We start from the raw sequence: 20,391 nt of genomic DNA on the forward strand, positions 1-20,391 counted from the left end.
CCGGCAATATTGTATTTGTTTGTTAGAGGAATGGATGGGAGCTTGGAGCCAGAGGGTAAAGTTACACTAACCACTGTGTAGTCAAAGGTCTTTCTCTCTCGGGAGATATGTGGGAGGGCTTTTACTGTTCCCTGTGTGGGTGACAGAATGGTGGAAGGATGGCTTTCTATTGTTCCCATGTGAAGTTGGTTTAGGGCAGGGACAATGTGTTTGTCCTTGGAGCCCCATGGTCTTGCCCAACGCCTGGCACAGGAATGCATTGAATGAAAGAGGTAACTGACGTTCCCTGAGCACAGACCGTGTCTAGGAACACACGACAGACTCTGTCAGCTAGTGGTCAAGTGGCATGGAGTCTCTGCCTCAGAGTCACCTGTTGTTTTTATTTAGTTTAGGCTATTATTAGGCTATTTCAGAGCTTTTTCCCCTATCTCTAGAAGGGTCTTAGGGCATGAATCTGGGAGCCAGTTCCCAGACAGGATCTTAGCCCAGCAGGCTAGTGGTTAGATGTAGAAGAGTCTTAGGGCGTGAATCTGGGAACCAGTTCCCAGACAAGGTCTTGGCCCAGCCAGGCTAGTGGTTAGCTCTAGTGGAAGTTCCCTCTTTAGGCCAGTAGGTGCTAAGGTGACACCATCTCTTCCTCCCTCTCCAGACCCATCCCACCACTGTGACTTGCCTATCCCCAGAATCCTCATCACTGACCACCTGTTTTTACTTGCAGGACACATTCCAACAATCTCTTAAAACATGGTGGATTACTATGAAGTTCTAGGCGTGCAGAGACATGCCTCACCCGAGGATATTAAAAAGGCGTAAGTAATTTTATTTCTGAGATAATGCATCTGCACAGTGGTACATTGGTGATTGAGTAGTGTAACTTTTTCTATTGCCTATGAAAACGACTTTTAGTGTAGTATACAGGTCTTTGAATGCCATGTAGTTTAATTTGACAGAGCAGTTAACAAGGAGCATTTGCAGTCTAGGTCTGGGCTTTGCTCTTCGTTAGTCACTTGATTTATATCTGAAGTTGATGAAAAAGTTACCGAGGATGTGAAATAATCCCAAACATCTTTTACTTTGGACTTTGAAAATGGAGCTGACTTGGCACTCTTGAGTGCCCTTTGGAAGGCAGGGGCCCAGAGTAGGTAGCACTCGGATTTTCCTGGTGTGGTTGTTGGCCTCCAGCCTCTGCCATTGGAGTCCCTTCTGATTCATATGAAAGTTTGAGAACTGCATCACTGCCTGTTGCACCTGCATCTGTGTGACCATGGCCTGGCCAATGTGAGGAGGGCAATTCCAGCTGTAGAAGGCTCTCACAGTAACCTCAGTCTGTTTAATTAATGAAGTGCTAACTGTGAATGTAGAGTGTACAGCAAAGACATCATGAGACAGATTGTTAGATTTTCACATAGCTAGAGAGCAGTTAGCCTGGAATAGTTAGTATAATAATAAAAAAAATAACAATGCAAAAAAAAAAGAAAAAGTCTGACCTAATAAAAACCACAACACAGGACTCTATGGACTGTTTTCCAGTCAGGACAACCCACATCTCTCTTGGCGTGTACTCTCAGTAAACTCTCTGCTCTTGTTAGCTTAAAAAAAAAATTGTTAATAAATAATGAAGTTTATACTGCTAGACTTAGTGGGCCTGAAGATAGAATTAACTTTGTTTTTGGACCAAATAGTTCATTTTGATTAATTTTTAAATTTTAATAGAAAAATAGTGTCTCACTATGTTGCTCAGGCTGGTCTCAAACTCCTGGGCTCAAGCCATCCTCTCGCCTTGGCCTCCCAGATTGCTGCGATTATAGATGTGAGCCACTGTGCGTAGCTGAGATAGTTCATTTTAAAATGCTAAATTACGGCCAGGCAAGTGGCTCACACCTCTAATCCCAGTACTTCGAGAGGTCTAGGTGGGAGGGTCAGTCTCAAGCCCAGGGGTTTGAGACCAGCCTGGGCAACAAAATGAGATACTGTCTTGACCAAAAAAAAAAAAAAAAAAAGGTATGGTGGCATATGCCTGTAATCCCAGCTGCTCCAGAGGCTGAGGCAGGACAGTTGCTTGAACCCAGGAGGTTGAGGCTGCAGTGAGCCATGTTCGTGCCACTGCACTCCAGCTTGGGCAATCGAGCCGAGACCCTGTCTCTCAAAAAAAAAAAAAAAGCCAAGTCAGGATGACTACTGTTGGGCAGAGCTGACGTTGCCTGCAGATTATTTGAAACCTCTGCCAAGGAGCCTAGTAGAAGCAGCCCACTGAGGAGAGGTCAGGCAGGCCCTGATATTGTCACCAATGGAGTGAGGTTTCCCACACTGAGGAAGCCTATGCTGTACACTTGAGGCACACACTGTTCTTATCAATAGTGTTAACAGCTTGACAGATTATAGAATGAAGACAGAAATACTTTGCTCTTCTTGAATAAGTTAATGGATGTATTATTAGTCTGTGTGTACGCTGCTGATACAGACATACCCAAGACTGGGAAGAAAAGGAGGTTTAATTTGACTTAACAGTTCCACATGGCTGGGGAGGTCTTATAAACATGGCAGAGGGCGAAAGGCACTTCATACATGGTAGCAGCAGGAGAACGCAGAAGCAGCAAAAGCGGAAACCCCTTATAAACCCATCAGGTCTTGTGAGGCTTATTCACTGTCACGAGAATAGCACGGGAAAGACCAGTCCCCCTGATTCAGTTACCTCCCCTGGGTCCCTCCCACAACACCTGGGAGTTCTGGGAGATAAAACTCAAGTTGAGATTTGGGTGGGGACACAGCCAAACCTTATCAGTGGATAAGCATAATATGTGTACAGTACTTTCAGTAATGATGGAACTTACATACCTTTATGATAGAGGTCAATAGAGAGTAGATTGGTTTTAGTTATTTGTGAGAGCATACAAGTTGCTGAGTGTCTCTAGCATGATGTTGAAGTAGGAATTTAGAACAGGCTATTAACCTTTAAAAGCAGTGAGATTTCCTGCACTCCTGAGGGTACAGTTGTATAAATGCTGACTTTTAAAAATGAGCAGAATGGTAGCTATGGGGTGCATGCTGTTAGAACAGTCTACCTTGTGTACCCTTGGCTTTGTGTGTGTTGACAGTTTTTATTTGAGGACTTAAAGGTCTGTGGCTGCCACCTATTCTGCATCTCTCCTGAGATACCAGACTCTTCCTGTGTTTGAATCACACACCATGGGCCTTCCTTCCTTGGTGCTGAAGTACTGGTGTGCAGGTCCAACAGATCTGAAGGTCAACATTCAAAGTCATTTGGCACTGTTTACACTTGCATGTCATGTTGTATTACGCCTTGGTTTTTAATGACTGGGGCATACACAGTTCAATCTTGTCCTGCATTCCCATCTGTTACCAGGTTTTCATATGAACACTAGATGGTAGGTAGTACTGCACACTAATCATTTTTGCTCTTTTGTCTTTTGTATGGTCTGTTATTTTTGAGGATTTCTGGCACATTTAGGGTTATTTGATCCACTGCTACATGTTTATTTAGGTCCACAGTGACATAAATTACTGTTAAGTATGCTGGACTCCAGCTTTAATCAGATTTTAGTATGGTTAAGCCAAGGTTTTGTTGAACATGTTGCAAGTTAAATTGAGCCACGACAGCTTTACAGTAATAACTTGCCAAGTGTTAAAAGCACTGTCAGATTTGTATACTAGTCTGAGATTTTGAGGGGTATACTGCTTCTCTTTTTTAACATTATCCTCCTTTTGAATATATGCTGCGTAGGTTTTGCTGATTAGACTAGATAATTTTTTTGTATTCATTCGTTCATTCATTCATTCATTCATTTATGTATTCATGTTGAGCCAGAGGCTCGCTGTGTCACCCAGCCTGGAGTTCAGTGGCATGATGTTGGCTCACTGCAACCTCTGCCTTCTGGGTTCAAGCAATTCTGCATCAGCCTCCTGAGTAGCTGGGATTACAGACGCACGCCTTCATGCCCAGCTTTTTGTATTTTTAGTAGAGATGGGTTTTTGCCATGTTGGCCAGGTTGGTCTCGAACTCCTGACCAGGTGATCCACCCGCCTCGGCCTGCCAGAGTGCTGGGATTACAGGTGTGAGCCACTGCACCTGGGCTTTTTTTTTCGTATTTAAATAGCATGCAATTATTTGGTCAGTTGGAACTCTGCAACAGAATGTGACCTTGGTCCTAGAATCTTTGTGGAAGTCAGTGTTTTTTTTTTTCACTGGGTGAACCAAAGACTTTATTTTTCAAAAGCAGGTAACACCAAAGTACTACGTGGTATCCATATTCATTGCAAAAATGGTAATTACTGGAATTTTCCAAATGTCAAATGAAGTAAGGGGGATCAACGGTTACCACTATCATTTTCAACCAATATACAGATGTTCGCTCAAGGTCTATGCTTTATTTCTACGTGGTAGTATTCACATGAGTTCCCTAGGCTGAATTATTGTCAAAACGAGGACTCTTGAAGGTCGAGCCCAGCTTAGTCTTGACTTCAAAGATGACACAGCAGCCAACCTAGAATCCTGGCTTGCTGCTTGAGTCCTGGAAAGTCATGTCTTCTGATGTTTTACAACAAGCCGTGTCTCTGAAAACTAAAAGCAGACTTCAGATTCCTCTGAAACAGCTCTGGTTCCCAAGTGTTCCGCACCGTGGTACCCAGGCATGCTCAAAATGTGCTTTCCCTTATCTTTCAAAACCCACCACCAGGAACCCAAAAGGGACCCCACTTGGAGAGTTCCACGATGAAGGTGTTAAGAACCACGTTAACCCCAAGTAAAGGCAGCGGATGAAATTATCCATTTCTTTTCCTTTTTTTTTTTTTAAGTGAGACTACCTTGGCAAATGGGAAAATGACACCAATCATATGATTAGAGAAAATTGTTTTATAAATCCTCCTCTTGAAATTATGTTCAGGCCCCACACGGTAGCTTATGCCTGCAATCCCAGCACTTCGGGAGGCCGAGGCAGAAGGATCACTTGAGCCCAGGAGTTCGAGACCAGCTTGGGCAACATAGTAAGACTCCGTCTCTGTTTTTTTTTTTTAAAGAAAGAAATTCTGTTCAAAAGTGTTTCAGACCAAAAGGAGGTCATAAAAACTGTTCATATGATTACTCTATGAGAAAAACATCCCTGTATGGAAAGGGGCACTGAGGATCTGGCACAGAGAAACAAGGGCAGACAGGGCAGTGGTAAAATCCAGCTCTAGTTTTCTAGCATGCATTTATGAGCTCATGGATATGTCTGTACTGGGTGTTAATAGCCCCTCTTTGTACTTAAAAAAAAAATTAGGAAATTAAAGTGAATCTGTGTGCTAATGAAGTCTGAAGTTACAGAATCTAAAAGCCAAGCCTGTAAAGTCTGTAAGGCAAGATCTTTATCATCAAGGATGGGAAGGAAGTCAGTGTTTTAACTCTGTTTAGATCTTGAATATAGCACAGAGGGTGTTTGAAAGATCCTGAGATCCTGGCCTGTTTGGTGGCAGGTGACTCACCTTTGGCACACAGATGAGCTAAGTAGTGGACTGGCTGAGGAAGTAGGGTCCTGGGAATGAGAACATGGAGGGATATGGATGGTGATGTTCGATCTTACTGCTCAGTGACCCAGGCCTTTTTCTCCCTGTTTAAAAATTGTTTGAGACGGAGTTTCGCTCTTGTTGCCCAGGCTGGAGTGCAGTGGGGTGATCTTGGCTCACCACAACCTCTGCCTCTTGGGTTCCAGTGATTGTCCTGCCGCAGCCTCCTGAGTAGCTGCGATTACGGGTATGCACCCCCATGCCTGGCTAATTTTGTATTTTAACTGGAGTCGGGGTTTCTCCATGTTGGCCAGGCTGGTCTTGAACTCCGGACCTCAGGTGATCCACCCACCTCAGCCTCCCAAAATGCTGGGATTACAGGCGTGAGCCACCACATCTGGTGTTTTCCCCTTTACTTCCTGTCACTGTCAGTCCATGTTGTGGACACTGTGATCTTCATTTTTCTCTCTCCAGAGGTTGGTTTGTATTGTGCTATCAGGATTTTGTTTTTAAAACTTTAATGAGTATTTTTACACTTTTAATTTTGAGACGGTCTTGTTCTGTTGCCCCGGCTGGGCTACAGTGGTGTGATCATAGCTCACTGTAGCCTTGAACTCCTGGCCTCAAGCCATTGCCACCCCTTAGCCTCTGGAGTAGCTGGGTCTGTCTGGCTACACGCCACCTCACCTGGCTATCTGGATTTTAGAACTTTGTGTATTTCATTGTAGAGAAAAGGGAGGTTTTACAATTAAAACTGGTATTCATCTCACCAGTTGGCAGCTCTGAAGCCATTCTCGTGGTTAATGACGTTAGTTTCAAAAGCATAGTTGATTTCTGGGTTTAGAATGTGATCAGTATCCTTTATTCTTTTCAAGATATCGGAAACTGGCACTGAAGTGGCATCCAGATAAAAATCCTGAGAATAAAGAAGAAGCAGAGAGAAAATTCAAACAAGTAGCGGAGGCATATGAAGTGCTGTCGGATGGTGAGTGACACAAGCTGCTGAAGGACCCTGAGCGGGCATGCCGGAATGCGGAGTGGGTGTTGGGATCCTCCTGAGGGTAGCACCGTATGGACTCAAGTGACTTGTTTTTGATGCCAACTGGATTTTGGGCCCCCGAGAGGTTTTTACTTTTCTCGTGAAGATGTGAATTGATTGAGGTAACCGCGAGTACTGTGGAGTACCAGGGCTTCTAGTAGTTACTCTTAGGATGGCTGTTTTAAAACAGGACTAGGAACCCGGGAGAGAGGAGGTTGCAGGACTCAGGTCACTGTGCATGTGGCGTGCCTGCCCCTGTTGTTGTGTGTGACCATTCTGACCTTGCTCACCCCTACTGGCTGAAACAATACCGCGCCAGTGGAGTCAGCTTTGCTACTTGAGAGGACGTCATTAGGTCCCAAGAAGAGGGGATGGAACATACAGTAAACATACACTGAAATTTAGTTTGCAAATTTCAGGGCTGTCTTTCCCCTCCTGGGTCTGGAGCAGAGGTGTGTGTTACTGGAAGTCAGATCCGTTGGCTTAGTTCACAAATGGGTGTGGGGTCAGAGGTCAGCTGTTGCCTAGATGCAGTTGGGGTTCTGTGGGGAAGTAAAAGGCTGTGCATGGGGCCTGGGGTGGGGGAGCAGTGACAGAACTGGAAAGCCACACAATGCCCCTGTCCGCTGCAGTGCTGGGTGGCCTGTTGGGAGCAAAGGCCGAGGCATTTACAAAGTTAGGGATGGACTACCAGAACCCTGGAAGTGGGCACTTGGTTAGGTTAAGTGTATCTGCATATGGTCAGGTAATTGGCCCATATTTACAACGAATGTGGGTTGTTTTTTTTTTTTTTTTTTTTTTTTTTTTTTTTTTTTTTAAAGAAGGAACCCAGTTTGAGGTGGAGGTTGCAGTGAGCTGAGATTGCACCACTGTACTCCAGCCTGGGTGACAGTGCGAGACTCTGTCTCCAAAAACAAAACAAAACAAAAAACAAAACAGAAGGAACCCAGTGTAAGCTTGCCACCTTCAACAGCTACCAGCACACCACCAGCCTTGCTTTCTCTGGTGACACTGTGGCCCACCCCCTTTGTTTTATAGGAAATTCCAGACATTTTACTTCAAAAATATGAAAAGACATAAAACACTGATACTTGAAATCATCTTGAAATGTGGCATTTAAGGTCTTGAACTGTTGAGCTTATTCATTGGAAAGTTTTTTTTTTTTTTTTTTTGAGACGGAGTCTCGCTCTGTCGCCCAGGCTGGAGTGCAGTGGCAGGATCTCAGCTCACTGCAAGCTCCGCCTCCCGGGTTCACGCCATTCTCCTGCCTCAGCCTCCCGAGTAGCTGGGACTACAGGCGTCCGCCACATCGCTCGGCTAGTTTTTTGTATTTTTTAGTAGAGACGGGGTTTCATCGTGTTAGCCAGGATGGTCTCGATCTCCTGACCTCGTGATCCGCCCATCTCGGCCTCCCAAAGTGCTTGGATTACAGGCTTGAGCCACCGCGCCCGGCCAGTTTTTGTTTTTGTTTTTTTTTAAAGAGAGAGGGTTTCGTTAGGTTTCCCGGGGAGGCCTTGAACTCCTGGGTTGAGGTGATCATCCTCTCAAGCTCCGAGTGCCACTGCGCCAGGCTTGTTCCCTTGGACTTGTGTGCTGGAGTGACAGGAGGGCACAGGCCTCAGTGTTGCCATTTTGTTCTTCGGTGGTTGTTGTTTGTGTGCTGATTCAGTATTGCCAGATTCAGGATTTTAGGGACTAGTATTAGGAAAAGTGAGGACCAAAATGAAGCTTCATACTTGATAGAGCAGCTTTAAACTCTCACACTGAAGAGTTGCTTGGTTCTTTCGGGAGCTGCGGGGTGTGTTCTTCATATCCTTTTAGGTGTGAGGTTTTCTTTTACTTTTTACAAATTGAGAAGGGGTCTCACTCTGTTGCCCAGGCTGGAATGCAGTGGCATGATCACAGCTTTCTGCAGTCTTGACCTCCCAGGCTCAAGCGATTCTTCCATCTCAGTTTCTCGAGTAGCTGGGACCACGCACGGGTGGGTGCCCCTGTGCCCAGCTAACTTTTTTGTATTGTGTTTACAGGTGGGATTTTGCCGTGTTGCCCAGACTGGTCTTGAACTCCTGGGTTTTAAGTAATCCATCTGCCTTGCCTGCGCAAAGTGTTGGGATTACAGGCGTTAGCCACTGCCAGCCTATGAGATTTTTTTGAGGAACACAGATGGTGTCATGTCAGAAGTACCAATGCTTCTAGTGTCATTATTTTTGTTCTGGGATATAAGTAGCGTTTGGAATGTAAGTGGGAAGGCTCAGGGGGAGAGTGGCATGCTAGCCCCAGGCCTTGCATCCAGGTGGTCCTTTTCAGGGTAAATGAGCCTGCAGGGTGTTAGGTTGGCGCTTTTCTGGCACATCTACTTTCTACCACTTGCCTAGGCCCTGGCATGTTTGTTTTTGTGCTGCAGATTTTTGTAGTAAGATGATGCACTTCTGTGGTTGGAATCATTTTGTACTTGGTCATGTGATTTTAATGTAGCATGCCTGGGCTCTGTGGGGAGTTGAGTGAAAGAAATGATCTAATGGAATTTTAAAAAAAAAAAAATTTTTTTTTTTTTTTTTTGAGTTGGAATTTCGCTTTTGTTGCCCAGGCTTGAGTGCAGTAGTGCAATCTCGGCTCAGTGCAACCTCTGCCTCCTGGGTTGAAGTGATTCTCCTGCCTCAGCCCCCTGAGTAGCTGGGATTACAGGCATGCGCCACCATGCCCGGCTAGTTTTGTATTTTTAGTAGAGACGGAGTTTCTCCACGTTGGCCAGGCTGGTCTCGAACTCCTGACCTCAGGTGATCTGCCCACCTTGGTCTCCCAAAGTGCTGGGATTACAGGTGTGAGCCACCGTGCCCAGCCGTAAATACTTACATACTTGATGTCTTTTTTGAATTGTTTTTCAGCAGAGAGGTACAGAAAGTTTTCCCTCTTGCTTCCTTTTGTTTTAAAGAAAGGATGGCCATACTCCTTGAAATTTAATTGTAAAACACTGAAAACTGATTTACAACTTGGGAAATACCTTTTCTGTTGAATTAAGGGTTTAAAAGGAACTTGGCCTTACTGACTTTTCTTTAAATTTTTAGCTAAGAAACGGGACATCTATGACAAATACGGCAAAGAAGGATTAAATGGTGGAGGAGGAGGTAAGTACATGAGTTTTTTCTTTGAAGACAAATGGTCTTGGCAAGTAAGTTGAGTTTGTAAACCACGAGTCTCTTGGTCAGAGTCTGTTTTGTATCAGTAAATAGAGATGCAACCTAGAAAGCGTGCAAAATTGGGGAGAGGACAGAGAAATTGATAGCATTTAAAAATCTTTTGTGAGACTAGAAGTATATGTTGATGTACTTCTTATAGGTAGGATACAATTTGTAACCATACTGCAATATATTGTGAACATACACCCTTGGATCAGCACTTGACGTTATGTCAAAATTATCTTAAGGGTTTGAATAGCAGATTTTCCTGAAAAGCTAAAATAATGACCTTGTAGGGCCTGTACTTTGTCTCCAAAAGTTCCCATGGTCACTGGGCTGTGACCAGCCTCCCTTGGAATGTTGGGAAATTATTGCTCCATACCCACTGGGGCCACGTGGCAGCTTCTGTGGCTGCAGGAGGCCAGTCGTCGAAGTGGATGCAAATGCTCTTGGTTGGTAAACCTTCATAACAAATCATAAAAATGGTGTGTAATGTTACATGCCGATCACGGGTTTAGAGATGTCGAAAAGTAGTCTCAACATCTGCACTCGTGTGTCATCAGTGCTGGGCACACTCACTTTCAGTCAGTACAGGACTCATGTTTTGAATTACAGAGAACTTCAGGTTTATGAAATGTTTTTGTTTTTATTAGATCATGATTTGTATAATGTTCTGTCAACAAAGAATTCTTTGCCTACAAAACACCAAAATTCATAAACTAAAAGCTGTGTTGTATTTGTGCAGGTGGAAGTCATTTTGACAGTCCATTTGAATTTGGCTTCACATTCCGTAACCCAGATGATGTCTTCAGGGAATTTTTTGGTGGAAGGGACCCATTTTCATTTGAATTCTTTGGTAAGTTAATCATGTGGGTTGACTTGGTGTGTGTCCATGACCCAAGTGAGGGTGAGGGGTTAGTATGACCTTTCTGTTGAATTAACATTGTGTTTTAGGCTGGGCGCGGTAGCTCGTGCTTGTAATCCCAGCGCTTTGGGAGGCCGAGGCGGGCAGATCACCTGAGGTCAGGAGTTCAAGACCAACCTGACCAACTTGGAAAAACTGCATCTCTACTAAAAATATGAAAGTAGCCGGGCATGGTGGCACATGCCTGTAATCCCAGCTACTTGGGAAGCTGAGACAGGAGACACACTTGAACCTGGGAAGCAGAGGTTGCAGTGAACTGAGGTCACGCCATTGCATTGTCGCCTGGGCAACAAGAGCGAAACTCCCCTCTCAAAAAACAAAACAAAACATTGTATTTTGTCATGAAACTTTGTGTTTAAGGCAGCATTGGACTAGCCTGGGCAACATGGTGAAACCCTGTCTCAACAACCAAAAAAAAACCCACAAAAAATTAGCTCAGTGTGGTGGTGTGTGCCTGTGGTCCCAGCAACTTGGGAGTATTGTTTGAACCTGCAAGGTCGAGATTGGGCCACTGCACTCCAGTCTGGGTGACAGAGCAAGACCCTGTCTGAAAAAAAAAAGCAGCACAGGAGCTGTAAAATCTTTTCTCTTCTTTGTCTTTGAAAATTTGTTTTGAAGTTACAACTTGAAAAATTAAAATAATAAAGGGTTTAATGTATTTTTTTTCTTTGTTATGTATGGCCCTAGTTAACTTGCTTTTGCCCTCAGATGAGACAGTGGTAAGGGCATGGGTGCTGGTGTCTTGGAAATGTTGTTTCCCATTGAACAACCAATTTGTGTGTGAATTTGCCACATCATATTCCTGTTAAAATCATTAAGCATCATAGTACTGTTTGCAAGACCTTTCATCCGTGAACATTGTGTGTGAGGACCGTTGAGAGTTTGCTGAAAGGCACCTCTGGAGCAAGACTGCGGAGGCCTTTGCTGAGGAGAGAATAGTTTTGTTAAGGGAGACAGTGCTGTTATAGCTGCTGTGTGATTGTAGGAAAATGGATTTCTCATCGACAGCATTTCAGTCCTGATGCCTGGTCCTAGGCTTTGGTGTGTGTCTTGGGCACAGTTTGGGTCAGGCACTTTTGTTAGTTGTCTCCTGTTAGTCTTCTCACCCACCAACCACTGGGACTTCCTGTGTGATGCGGTGGGTGACCTGAGAGGTCAGGATTAAACGTGTACTCCTGTAGCTGTTTTTGTCTTTTGACTTATTGAGAGGGAAACACATTGTATGTTTACTTCCTTCATTGCCTGGAGCATGGGTGAAGAAACTGACCACCACCTGCAACCCCCAGGAGGGAAAGAGAGGAGCAGTTGTGTCTGCAGATAATATAGGGGAGACACGTGGAGCCCCTGCCTGCCGCAGACTGTGAAGAGTGTGCTTCTTTATAGAAGCATAGTCATTCATATCTGGTAGGTCTTGGGCCTTTTGCATGGTGCAGTTCTTCAGTGTATCTCAAATGGGGATTCAAAGAGGTTGTCCTTACACCTTATTATGGGCTGGGTGGCTTGAAGAGAGCCCCTTTCTGAGGGAGGAAGGACAGTCAGTGACCTCAAGCATTTTCAGGGAAACTGAAGTTAAGCGGGAGATTTCAGATTAGGGGACCGGGAGACTGGTCTGCTCATTTTTGAAGTGCATTTGCTATAATCGCTGCTGCCATCAGCAGAAACAGAGCTCAGGAAAGAACCATGTTTACGTCCTTCCCTCACCGACCCTCACAGGCACGAAATCTTCCTCTAAGAGACCGTCTCTGTCTTAAAAATGGCCTTTGCGTCTTGCTGTAGCCTTCAGCAAACTGCATTTGTTGCTTTGCCGGACAGGGCAGTGTTGGGGTTGAAGTCCTGTGTTCTGATCCTTGATTCTCATGGTGACCAAGCAAGGAGGAAGTCCCACTCTTCCAACACCGTGGCTTCTGTTCTAGGGCATGTGAGGTGAAAAAGGCTGTCCTCTCAGTGTCTGAGACCGGGCGTCTTAAACAGGCCCTTTCTTAACATTATCATTCAACAGGCCCTTTCTTAACATTATTATTATTTTTAATTCAAAGAGGAAAGTCCCTTAGTGACTGAATTGTAGCCAATTTTTGTTTTCCTTGGGGAAAATAATCTGATACACCAAGCCATAGAGCAATTACTCGTAAAAGTATAGAGATTTTTTTTTTTTTTTTTTTTTTTTTTGAGACGGAGTCTCGCTCTGTTACCCAGGCTGGAGTGCAGTGGCCGGATCTCAGCTCACTGCAAGCTCCGCCTCCCGGGTTTACGCCAGTCTCCTGCCTCAGCCTCCCGAGTAGCTGGGACTACAGGCACCCACCACCTCGCCCAGCTAGTTTTTTGTATTTTAGTAGAACGGGGTTTCACCATGTTAGCCAGGATGGTCTCGATCTCCTGACCTCGTGATCCCGCCCGTCTCGGCCTCCCAAAGTGCTGGGATTACAGGCTTGAGCCACCGCGCCTGGCCACGTGTAGAGATTTAATTAGATATGAGTGAATATGGGAGTTTTTACCTCTAGTCAAGGAGAGAGGTGCTAATCTTACTGAAACGCTGCACTGTTAAATGCTCCATTTTGCATACAGACCTGCTTTAAGACTAGGTACCCTGTGTTTCCCATGATGTGTGTGGCAGTGGTGCTTGTTCATTCCGTTCTTGCAGGTGTTCTAGATGACTTCCATTTTCAGGCTCTCAGGATTTACACACAGGAGAAGCTGCTACTCTGTGGCTACTGTATGTATGTAGTCACTGTGCAACCTGCTGGTGGCGTGTTTAGTGTAGATGGGCGTGGATGCAGAGCGAGAGGGATTTCTGCCTATTAATGATGTCGTTCAGGGGTCAACACCGTGGTCTATGGCCTGTTACGAACTGGCCTGTTAGGAACAGGAGGTGAGCGGTGGGCAGGCGGGCAAGCATTACTGCCTGAGCCCCATCTCCTGTCAGATCAGCATTGGAGTCTCATGAGGGCACGAACCCTGTTGTGAACTGCACATGCGAGGGACGTAGGTTGCGCGTTCCTTATCAGAATCCAGTATCTGAAAGCATCCCACCTCCCGCTCTGTGGACGAATTGTCCTTCATGAAACCAGTCCCTGGTGCCAAAAAGGTTGGGGACTGCTGTTGATAAATCATATTTACTAGACCTGGTGTATTTTTCATGTGACAAAAAAGTAGTTTAAAATCTGCTGTAAGATATTTCTGAGCTGCACTTCACGTTTATCAGAATGTAGAACCCCTGCTGTACTTCAGACCTCCCTCATGATAGGTGGGGAAGGGTGAAGTGGGTGCCGGGTGTTGGACACACGGTATCCAGGTCTGTGTCTGAGCACCAGGCAGTTGCTCATTGTCACGCTGTGGCCAAGGAGACTTGGGCCTGGGGCCTGTGGTTGTGGAACCCGTCCTTCACAGCAGAAGCCCTCCAGGAGAGGCCGTGGAAGCGGATTCAGGCACCAGCCTGGAAAGGAATGCTGCCTCTGAATCGGAGGTACAATCAGAACTGCTGAGGCTAGGTGACTTGAAATTTCCAGAATGTGGAGCACGTGAAAATGAGCTCTTGTCAAAATGTTAATCAGGAAAGTTAATTAATAGGCAGTGGACCTGTTTGAATTAGGATGATCTCTTTATGTTATTCTTGGAGGACCCCGTTGCTCAGTGAAGTGATGCTCTAAGGAAAGAAAGGGTACCGGATAATAGTGCCTTTTGATCCCGTTAGTCATAGCAGGCATTAGCATCTGGGAAAAGTCTGTGGGTTTAACTTCACAGTTTTATTTATGTTCTTGGAAAGCCAAAGCTAACCTTTAGGGTTTCCAGAGAGGCCTTTTATTTTAGCAGTGCAGCAAAGTTTTTCCTTTGTAAAGCATCACTCTGGTACGAATGATGCTCCGTAGCAATAGAGGAGGAGTCCTGTGGTATGTAGCACCAAGGGAAGCAGACTTTTTGGAGGAAAAATGAGTGCATTGAGGATAGTAACCTGACTTTCTGACATGTGATTAAATAATGGTGGTGAGTCAGTCATTTTACTCTCCCAGGGTGTGAGGAAGTGGCCAGTGAGGACTTGGAGCCTAGTGAGGAGTTAGTGGAGCTGCCCGGGATGGAGGAGGCCACAGGGGACAGCCCCAGTGAAAAGAACAGTGAGGCCTTGGATGTGATGATATCCAGTGAGGACCTGGCACTCCAGTGAGGGTGAGGCCTGCACAGGATATAACTGGGGCCTGGGTGAGTCCCTCAGTGAGGAGCTGGAGCTCATATCCAGCAAGGACGGGGCCAGCCCTAGGGGCACAGAGGAGCTCAATGAGGAGTGCGAGGAGCTGCTGAGTGAGGAGGAGCACAGTGGACCAGAGCTGGGGTGCTGCCGGCACCACCATAAAGTGTCAAGGAGCTGCCCGGGCTGGACTGACTTACAGGGTATCTAGAATAAAATGGTTTCCTCTAATGCCTTGATACTGTCCTTGGTCAGATGACCTCAGCTGCCTCAGAGATAGAACTGAAGAAGCAAAAGAGGGAGGTGGCAGTCCTGAAGCACTGGCCAGGCATCACTAGAAGCCAGAGCACAGACCCTGAAAGCCTTTGGTCTCTGAGTTTGATCTGTACCACAAACCGGGGGCTTAAACAACCAAAACGTATCATCTCCTGGTCCTGGAGGCTGGCGCTGTGCGACCCAGGTGCTGTAGGGCTGGTTGTCTCTGAGGTTGAGGTGTGTCCCGTCCCGCTCTGAGGTGTGTCTTGTTCCGCTTCAGGCCCCTTCCCAGCTGTTCTTCTCTCTGCGTTTGCAGATGGATGGCCCGTCCGATCTTCACATCATCTTCTCTGAGTCTGTCTCTGTGTCCATTGGATTTAATGTTTTAGAGACAGGGGTCTCACTCTGTTGCCTAGGCTGGCCTCGAACTGGTAGGCTCAAGCAGTCTTCCTTCCTCAGTCTCCCAAGTACTGACTACAGGCATGAGCCACTGGGCCCAGCCACAAGTTCCCCCTTTTTATAAGAACATCATTTATATTGGATTAGTGCCCACTGTAATGATTTCATCTTAACTTGATAATCTACAAAGAACCTATTCTAAGTAAGGTCACATTCACAGGTACCAGGGATTAGGATATCTTTTTTGGGGGGCATGATTCAACCTTTAACATCATATTTCTAGCGGGTAGATTTTTGTGCTAGTCTTTGAAATTCACAGCCAAGCAGCAAATTTTGAAAGGTGAAAGGAGGAACCTGTAAAGTTAGACATGTGCCCCCACCCCCAGCTCCGAGACAGTTTTGCTCTGTCACCGAGGCTGGAGTGCAGTGGCACGGTCTCAGCTCACTGCAGCCTCTGGCTCCCAGGTTCAAGCGATTCCCTTGCCTCAGCCTGCCAAGTAACTGGGATTACAGGTGCCCACCACCACACCTGGCTAATTTTTGTATTTTTAGTAGAGATGGAGTTTCACCATGTTGGCCAGGCTGGTCTCGAACTTCTGACCTCAGGTGATCTGCCCACCTCGGTCTCCCAAAGTGCTGGGATTACAGGTGTGAGCCACCGCGCCTGGCCAGAGTTAGACATGTTAATGAGAGCTAGAAGTTAGGGGTCAAGTACAGGCATGGGAGTGGCACAGCAGATTGGATCAGTGTGTGCTGGTGACCTGGACCCACTGTCATTGCACGGCGCTACAGCAGTTTGTTTGTAATGAGTGTTCTTTGATTACTTAAGGACAGAGTTCATACGCATGCACACCTACACACAGGTCACTTAGAAGACGTTAAGGAGTCTTTTAAAATACGCATAAAAACATCACATATTAAGCTGGGCGTGGTGGTGCACCCCCAAAATGCCAGCAGCTGGGGAGGCTGAGGTAGCAGATTCCTTGAGCCCAGGTGTTCGAGTCCAAGCTGGGAAAAATAATGAGATGCCGTCTCTAAAAATTTAAGAAAAAAAGATTAAAAAACGAAACCGTGATGTACAAGACTGGTTTCTGGCTAAAGTTGTTGGAACCATCCTTGTGTGTAATTTCACATGGCCATGAAGCAGCGGGCAGTCCCACCCGGTGTCCCTGCACGCTCTTCCCCTCATCTGGTGAGAGTTTCTTGGAGACGATGCCAAACCCATATATGGTTGTGTGCATATTTGAGAACTCCTCATGTTGAGAAAGAGCTGGGTTTTGGAAGTATCTCTCTTTTTTTGAGATGGAGTCTGACTCTGTTACCCAGGCTGCAGTGCAGTGGTGCGATCTTGGCTCACTGCAAGCTCCACCTCTCGAGTTCAAGTGATTCTCCTGCCTCAGCCTCCCAAGTAGCTGGGATTACAGACATGCGCCACCATGCCTGACTACTTTTATATTTTTAGTAGAGACAGGGTTTCTCCATGTTGATCAGGCTGGTCTTGAACTCCTGATCTCAGGTGATCCACCCACCTCAGCCACCCAATGTGCTGGGATTACAGGCATGAGCCATCGTGCCAGGCCCTTCATTTCTACTTAAAATTATTCTGGCTAGTGAGGATGGTGCCATGTTAGTGATCTGCAGCTTCTTCTGTGCTGTTTTTCAGTACACATTTGGTAATTTTAGGACCTTTGTTTCCTCTGATCTCCTTCCTTAAATAGGGAAAGGAAATGGTTCCCTGAAACGGTTATTTTGAGAATTTTCTCTGCTGTGAGAACTGAGGCTCTGGCTACCCCCCTAGAAGGCTTGAGCCATGCCATAGCAGTTTGTGTGCAGTGTTTCTTTGGTGGTTCCTCCCCTGTATTTTGTGGTGTTGGTCCCCCTCGCAGGTCTTTGTATAGTGTTTGGTTCACATTGTTGGCATGACAGTCATCTGAGCAAGACGTTGCGTGAGTCCTTTGTCGGTTTGTGGGTTTTCGCATCATCTGTTTCCAGTGGGATTTTGGTCCCTGGTGAACTTGTGGACAACTCCAGAGATTGAGATAGTTGCCGTGTCTGTAGTGCTCCCAGGAGGAGATGTTCTGGGACTGTAGGTGCAAGAGGTAGGAAGAGTGGTTTAAACTTGAGGCTGCAGCAGAGCTGAGACTATGTTGGGCTTTGACAGGTTTAGGGAATACCAGCATTTATAGGAAGTATGATGGTGTAGGGGACAGTGAGGTGGAATGTGTGACGGTGAAGGACAGATGAATCGGCCATCTGCGAGTAGGGCTCAGAAAAGAGCCCCGGAGCCTGCTGCTGTTCTGGTGGTTTCTTCCCTGAGGAATGAGGACTGTGGTTGGGAGGAGGCCCGTTCCTCCTGACGCCAGGGTTCCTCATCTCATGTTGGCCTTCTTGTGTTTGAAATAGAATAATTTGATTCCAGTGTATTGTGGATTCTTTGACTTTGATAGATTTTTGTAACTTTTGGGAAACAGATTGCTCTAACCAGACCTAGGATGTAATTAGAAATTATACTTGTAATACAAAACGATTGTATGGGAAGCTGAAAATAGTGGTGTTCATTTAACAAATATGGTGTGCCTGCTGTTTAGTGCCAGGCACTATTCTAGGTGCTGGTTCGGCAGTGGAGAGAAACACTGAAGCCCGGTTCTCAGGGTGTGCAGTTCAGGGCAGAGCTCTGGTCGTGTTCTTCATTTATTGCCATTGCATATTGTATTCCACATTCCTAACAGTTATGTTATTTGCTGCTTCAGAAAATGTGAGTGACACCATCAAAACACGCGAGTTGTAGTAAATGAGTGCCTGGTTTTGAGAGGAGTTGGGAGAGGAGAGGAGTCTGTGTCTTTCATGCTTGGCTTTTGAATCTCAAGCGTTTCTCACTTTTGAGGGTGGCTGTTTAGGTTTTAGCTTTGGAACTTCAGGAGAGAGTGATATTGTCCTTTGTTTGAAATAGCCATGATGCTTTTTCAATTTTGTTTTGCTGTCATCTTTTTGTTCCAGCTTTTCTGTGCACTTGGGGAGTTGACAGTGAAATCATGACAGCAGGGCTCTCCTGGGCCGTGGGGTGGGAGTGTGCTGAGGAAGGGCGAGCTTAGTTCTGCCCTGCGCTGTGCTGCTGTGAGATGAAAGCGGTTGGTGGGATCCCTTTCGCTTTGTTGTTAAGCTGTTCCTGTTCCGTCAGGTTCTCATGCTTGGTAAAGCTCAGAGAAAATGTGTGGGTTTAAAACATGTTCTCGCCGGGCGCGGTGGCTCAAGCCTGTAATCCCAGCACTTTGGGAGGCCGAGACGGGCGGATCACGAGGTCAGGAGATGGAGACCATCCTGGCTAACACGGTGAAACCCTGTTTCTACTAAAAAATACAAAAAACTAGCCGGGCGCGGTGGCGGGCGCCTGTAATCCCAGCTACTCGGGAGGCTGAGGCAGGAGAATGGCATAAACCCGGGAGGCGGAGCTTACAGTGAGCTGAGATCCCGCCACTGCACTCCAGCCCGGGCGACAGAGCGAGACTCTGTCTCAAAAAAATAAATAAATAAAAAATAAAAAATAAATAAATAAATAAATAAATAAATAAATAAAACATGTTCTCCACTTCCTCAGTGTTTTTCAAGTTTGTATGTGTGTAAATGTTACATGTGTTTTGTGGTCAGTTTTCTCACACTGTTCAATTCATTGTATATATATTTTTTGTTCATACATTTGTGACTGTTCTTTAGATTGTTGGTTTAGTATCTCGTTAATGTTATGGTCCCCTTCGTGAATTGGTCTTAGTATTCCTCAGGGAATAGCATGGTATTGCAAGGTTTTAAAGAAGCTCTTGCTATACCATGCCCAGAACATGGAAATGAAGAGAGTGTCACTGAAGAGAGTCAGACTGTGTAAAATATTTGAAGAGGTGTATTCTGGGCCAAATATAAGTGACCATGCTGGTGACGCAGCCTCAGGAGTCCCGAGAACATGTGTCCAAGTGGTCAGGGTGCAGCTGGGTTTATACATTGTAGGCAGGCATGAGACATCAATCACATCACACCTGTAATCCCAGCACTTTGGGAGGCCGAGGTGGATGTTGAGGTCAGGAGTTTGAGACCAGCCTGGCCAACATGGTGAAACCCTGCCTCTACTAAAAATATAAAAATTAGCCAGTTGGGGTGGCAGGCGCCTGTAATCCCAGCTACTCGGGAGGCTGAGGCAGGAGAACTGCTTGACCCAGGAGGTGGAGGTTGCAGTGAGCTCAGATCGCGACACTGCACTCCAGCCTGGGCGACAGAGCAAGACTCCATCTTGGGGGCGGAGAAGACATTTTTTGGCTCAGAAAGGCAGGACAGCTCAAAGCAGGGGGCTTCCAGACTGTTGGTGAATGAAAACATTTTCTAGTTGACAATTGGTTGAGTTTGTCTAAAGACCTGGGTCATAGAAAAAAAAAGTTCAGGTTAAGATATAAGATTGTGGAGAAGGTTCCTTTGAAGTCTCATAGTGGCTGCCCTTAGAGACAATAGATGACAGATGTTTCCTTTTCAGACCTTTAACATGTTCTAGACTTTGAGTTAATCTCTTCAGGATTGTGAGGGCCTGGAAGAAAAAGATCTAGCTACGTGAATAGACTCTTGATAGATGCACATTTTCCCCCACAAAGGACGGCTTTTCAAGGACAATTTCAGATGGTTTGTAGGACACGATTCCCAGGCCCCTTAGGAATTTGGGCAAGATAAAAAATCAGAACTTAGTCCTCAAGAGTTAAATCCTAATGCAGTCTGTTTCAAGTAATGTTTGTACCTCAGGATACAAAGTTAAGGTTTGAAGACCCATGTAAAGAGATGCTTCTAAAGATTGATGAGCATACATGTTTTGCTTTGCATAATCTGCGTGAGTCTAGAGAAACTGCCAGTGGGGGAGAAACGTGTATTACAAGGAAGGTGCTCAAGACTC

At 45.8% G+C, this 20,391-nt stretch overlaps 1 protein-coding gene across 2 annotated transcripts in view; it reads left to right on the forward strand.

The window, feature by feature from the left end:
• DNAJB6 (DnaJ heat shock protein family (Hsp40) member B6) overlaps positions 1 to 20,391 on the forward strand; it is an 84,386-nt gene that overhangs the window by 23,076 nt on the left and 40,919 nt on the right. For both annotated transcript variants that reach the window (XM_073009560.1, XM_073009559.1), the window contains exons 2-5: positions 719 to 809; positions 6,375 to 6,484; positions 9,604 to 9,663; positions 10,460 to 10,570. In XM_073009560.1, coding sequence (XP_072865661.1) covers positions 745 to 809; positions 6,375 to 6,484; positions 9,604 to 9,663; positions 10,460 to 10,570 — 346 coding nt within the window. In that variant the 5' untranslated portion in view covers positions 719 to 744. The remainder of the gene's footprint in view (positions 1 to 718; positions 810 to 6,374; positions 6,485 to 9,603; positions 9,664 to 10,459; positions 10,571 to 20,391) is intronic.

This window comes from Chlorocebus sabaeus, chromosome 21 (assembly GCF_047675955.1).
Source record: "Chlorocebus sabaeus isolate Y175 chromosome 21, mChlSab1.0.hap1, whole genome shotgun sequence".
In the NCBI taxonomy this organism is placed as follows: domain Eukaryota; kingdom Metazoa; phylum Chordata; class Mammalia; order Primates; family Cercopithecidae; genus Chlorocebus; species Chlorocebus sabaeus.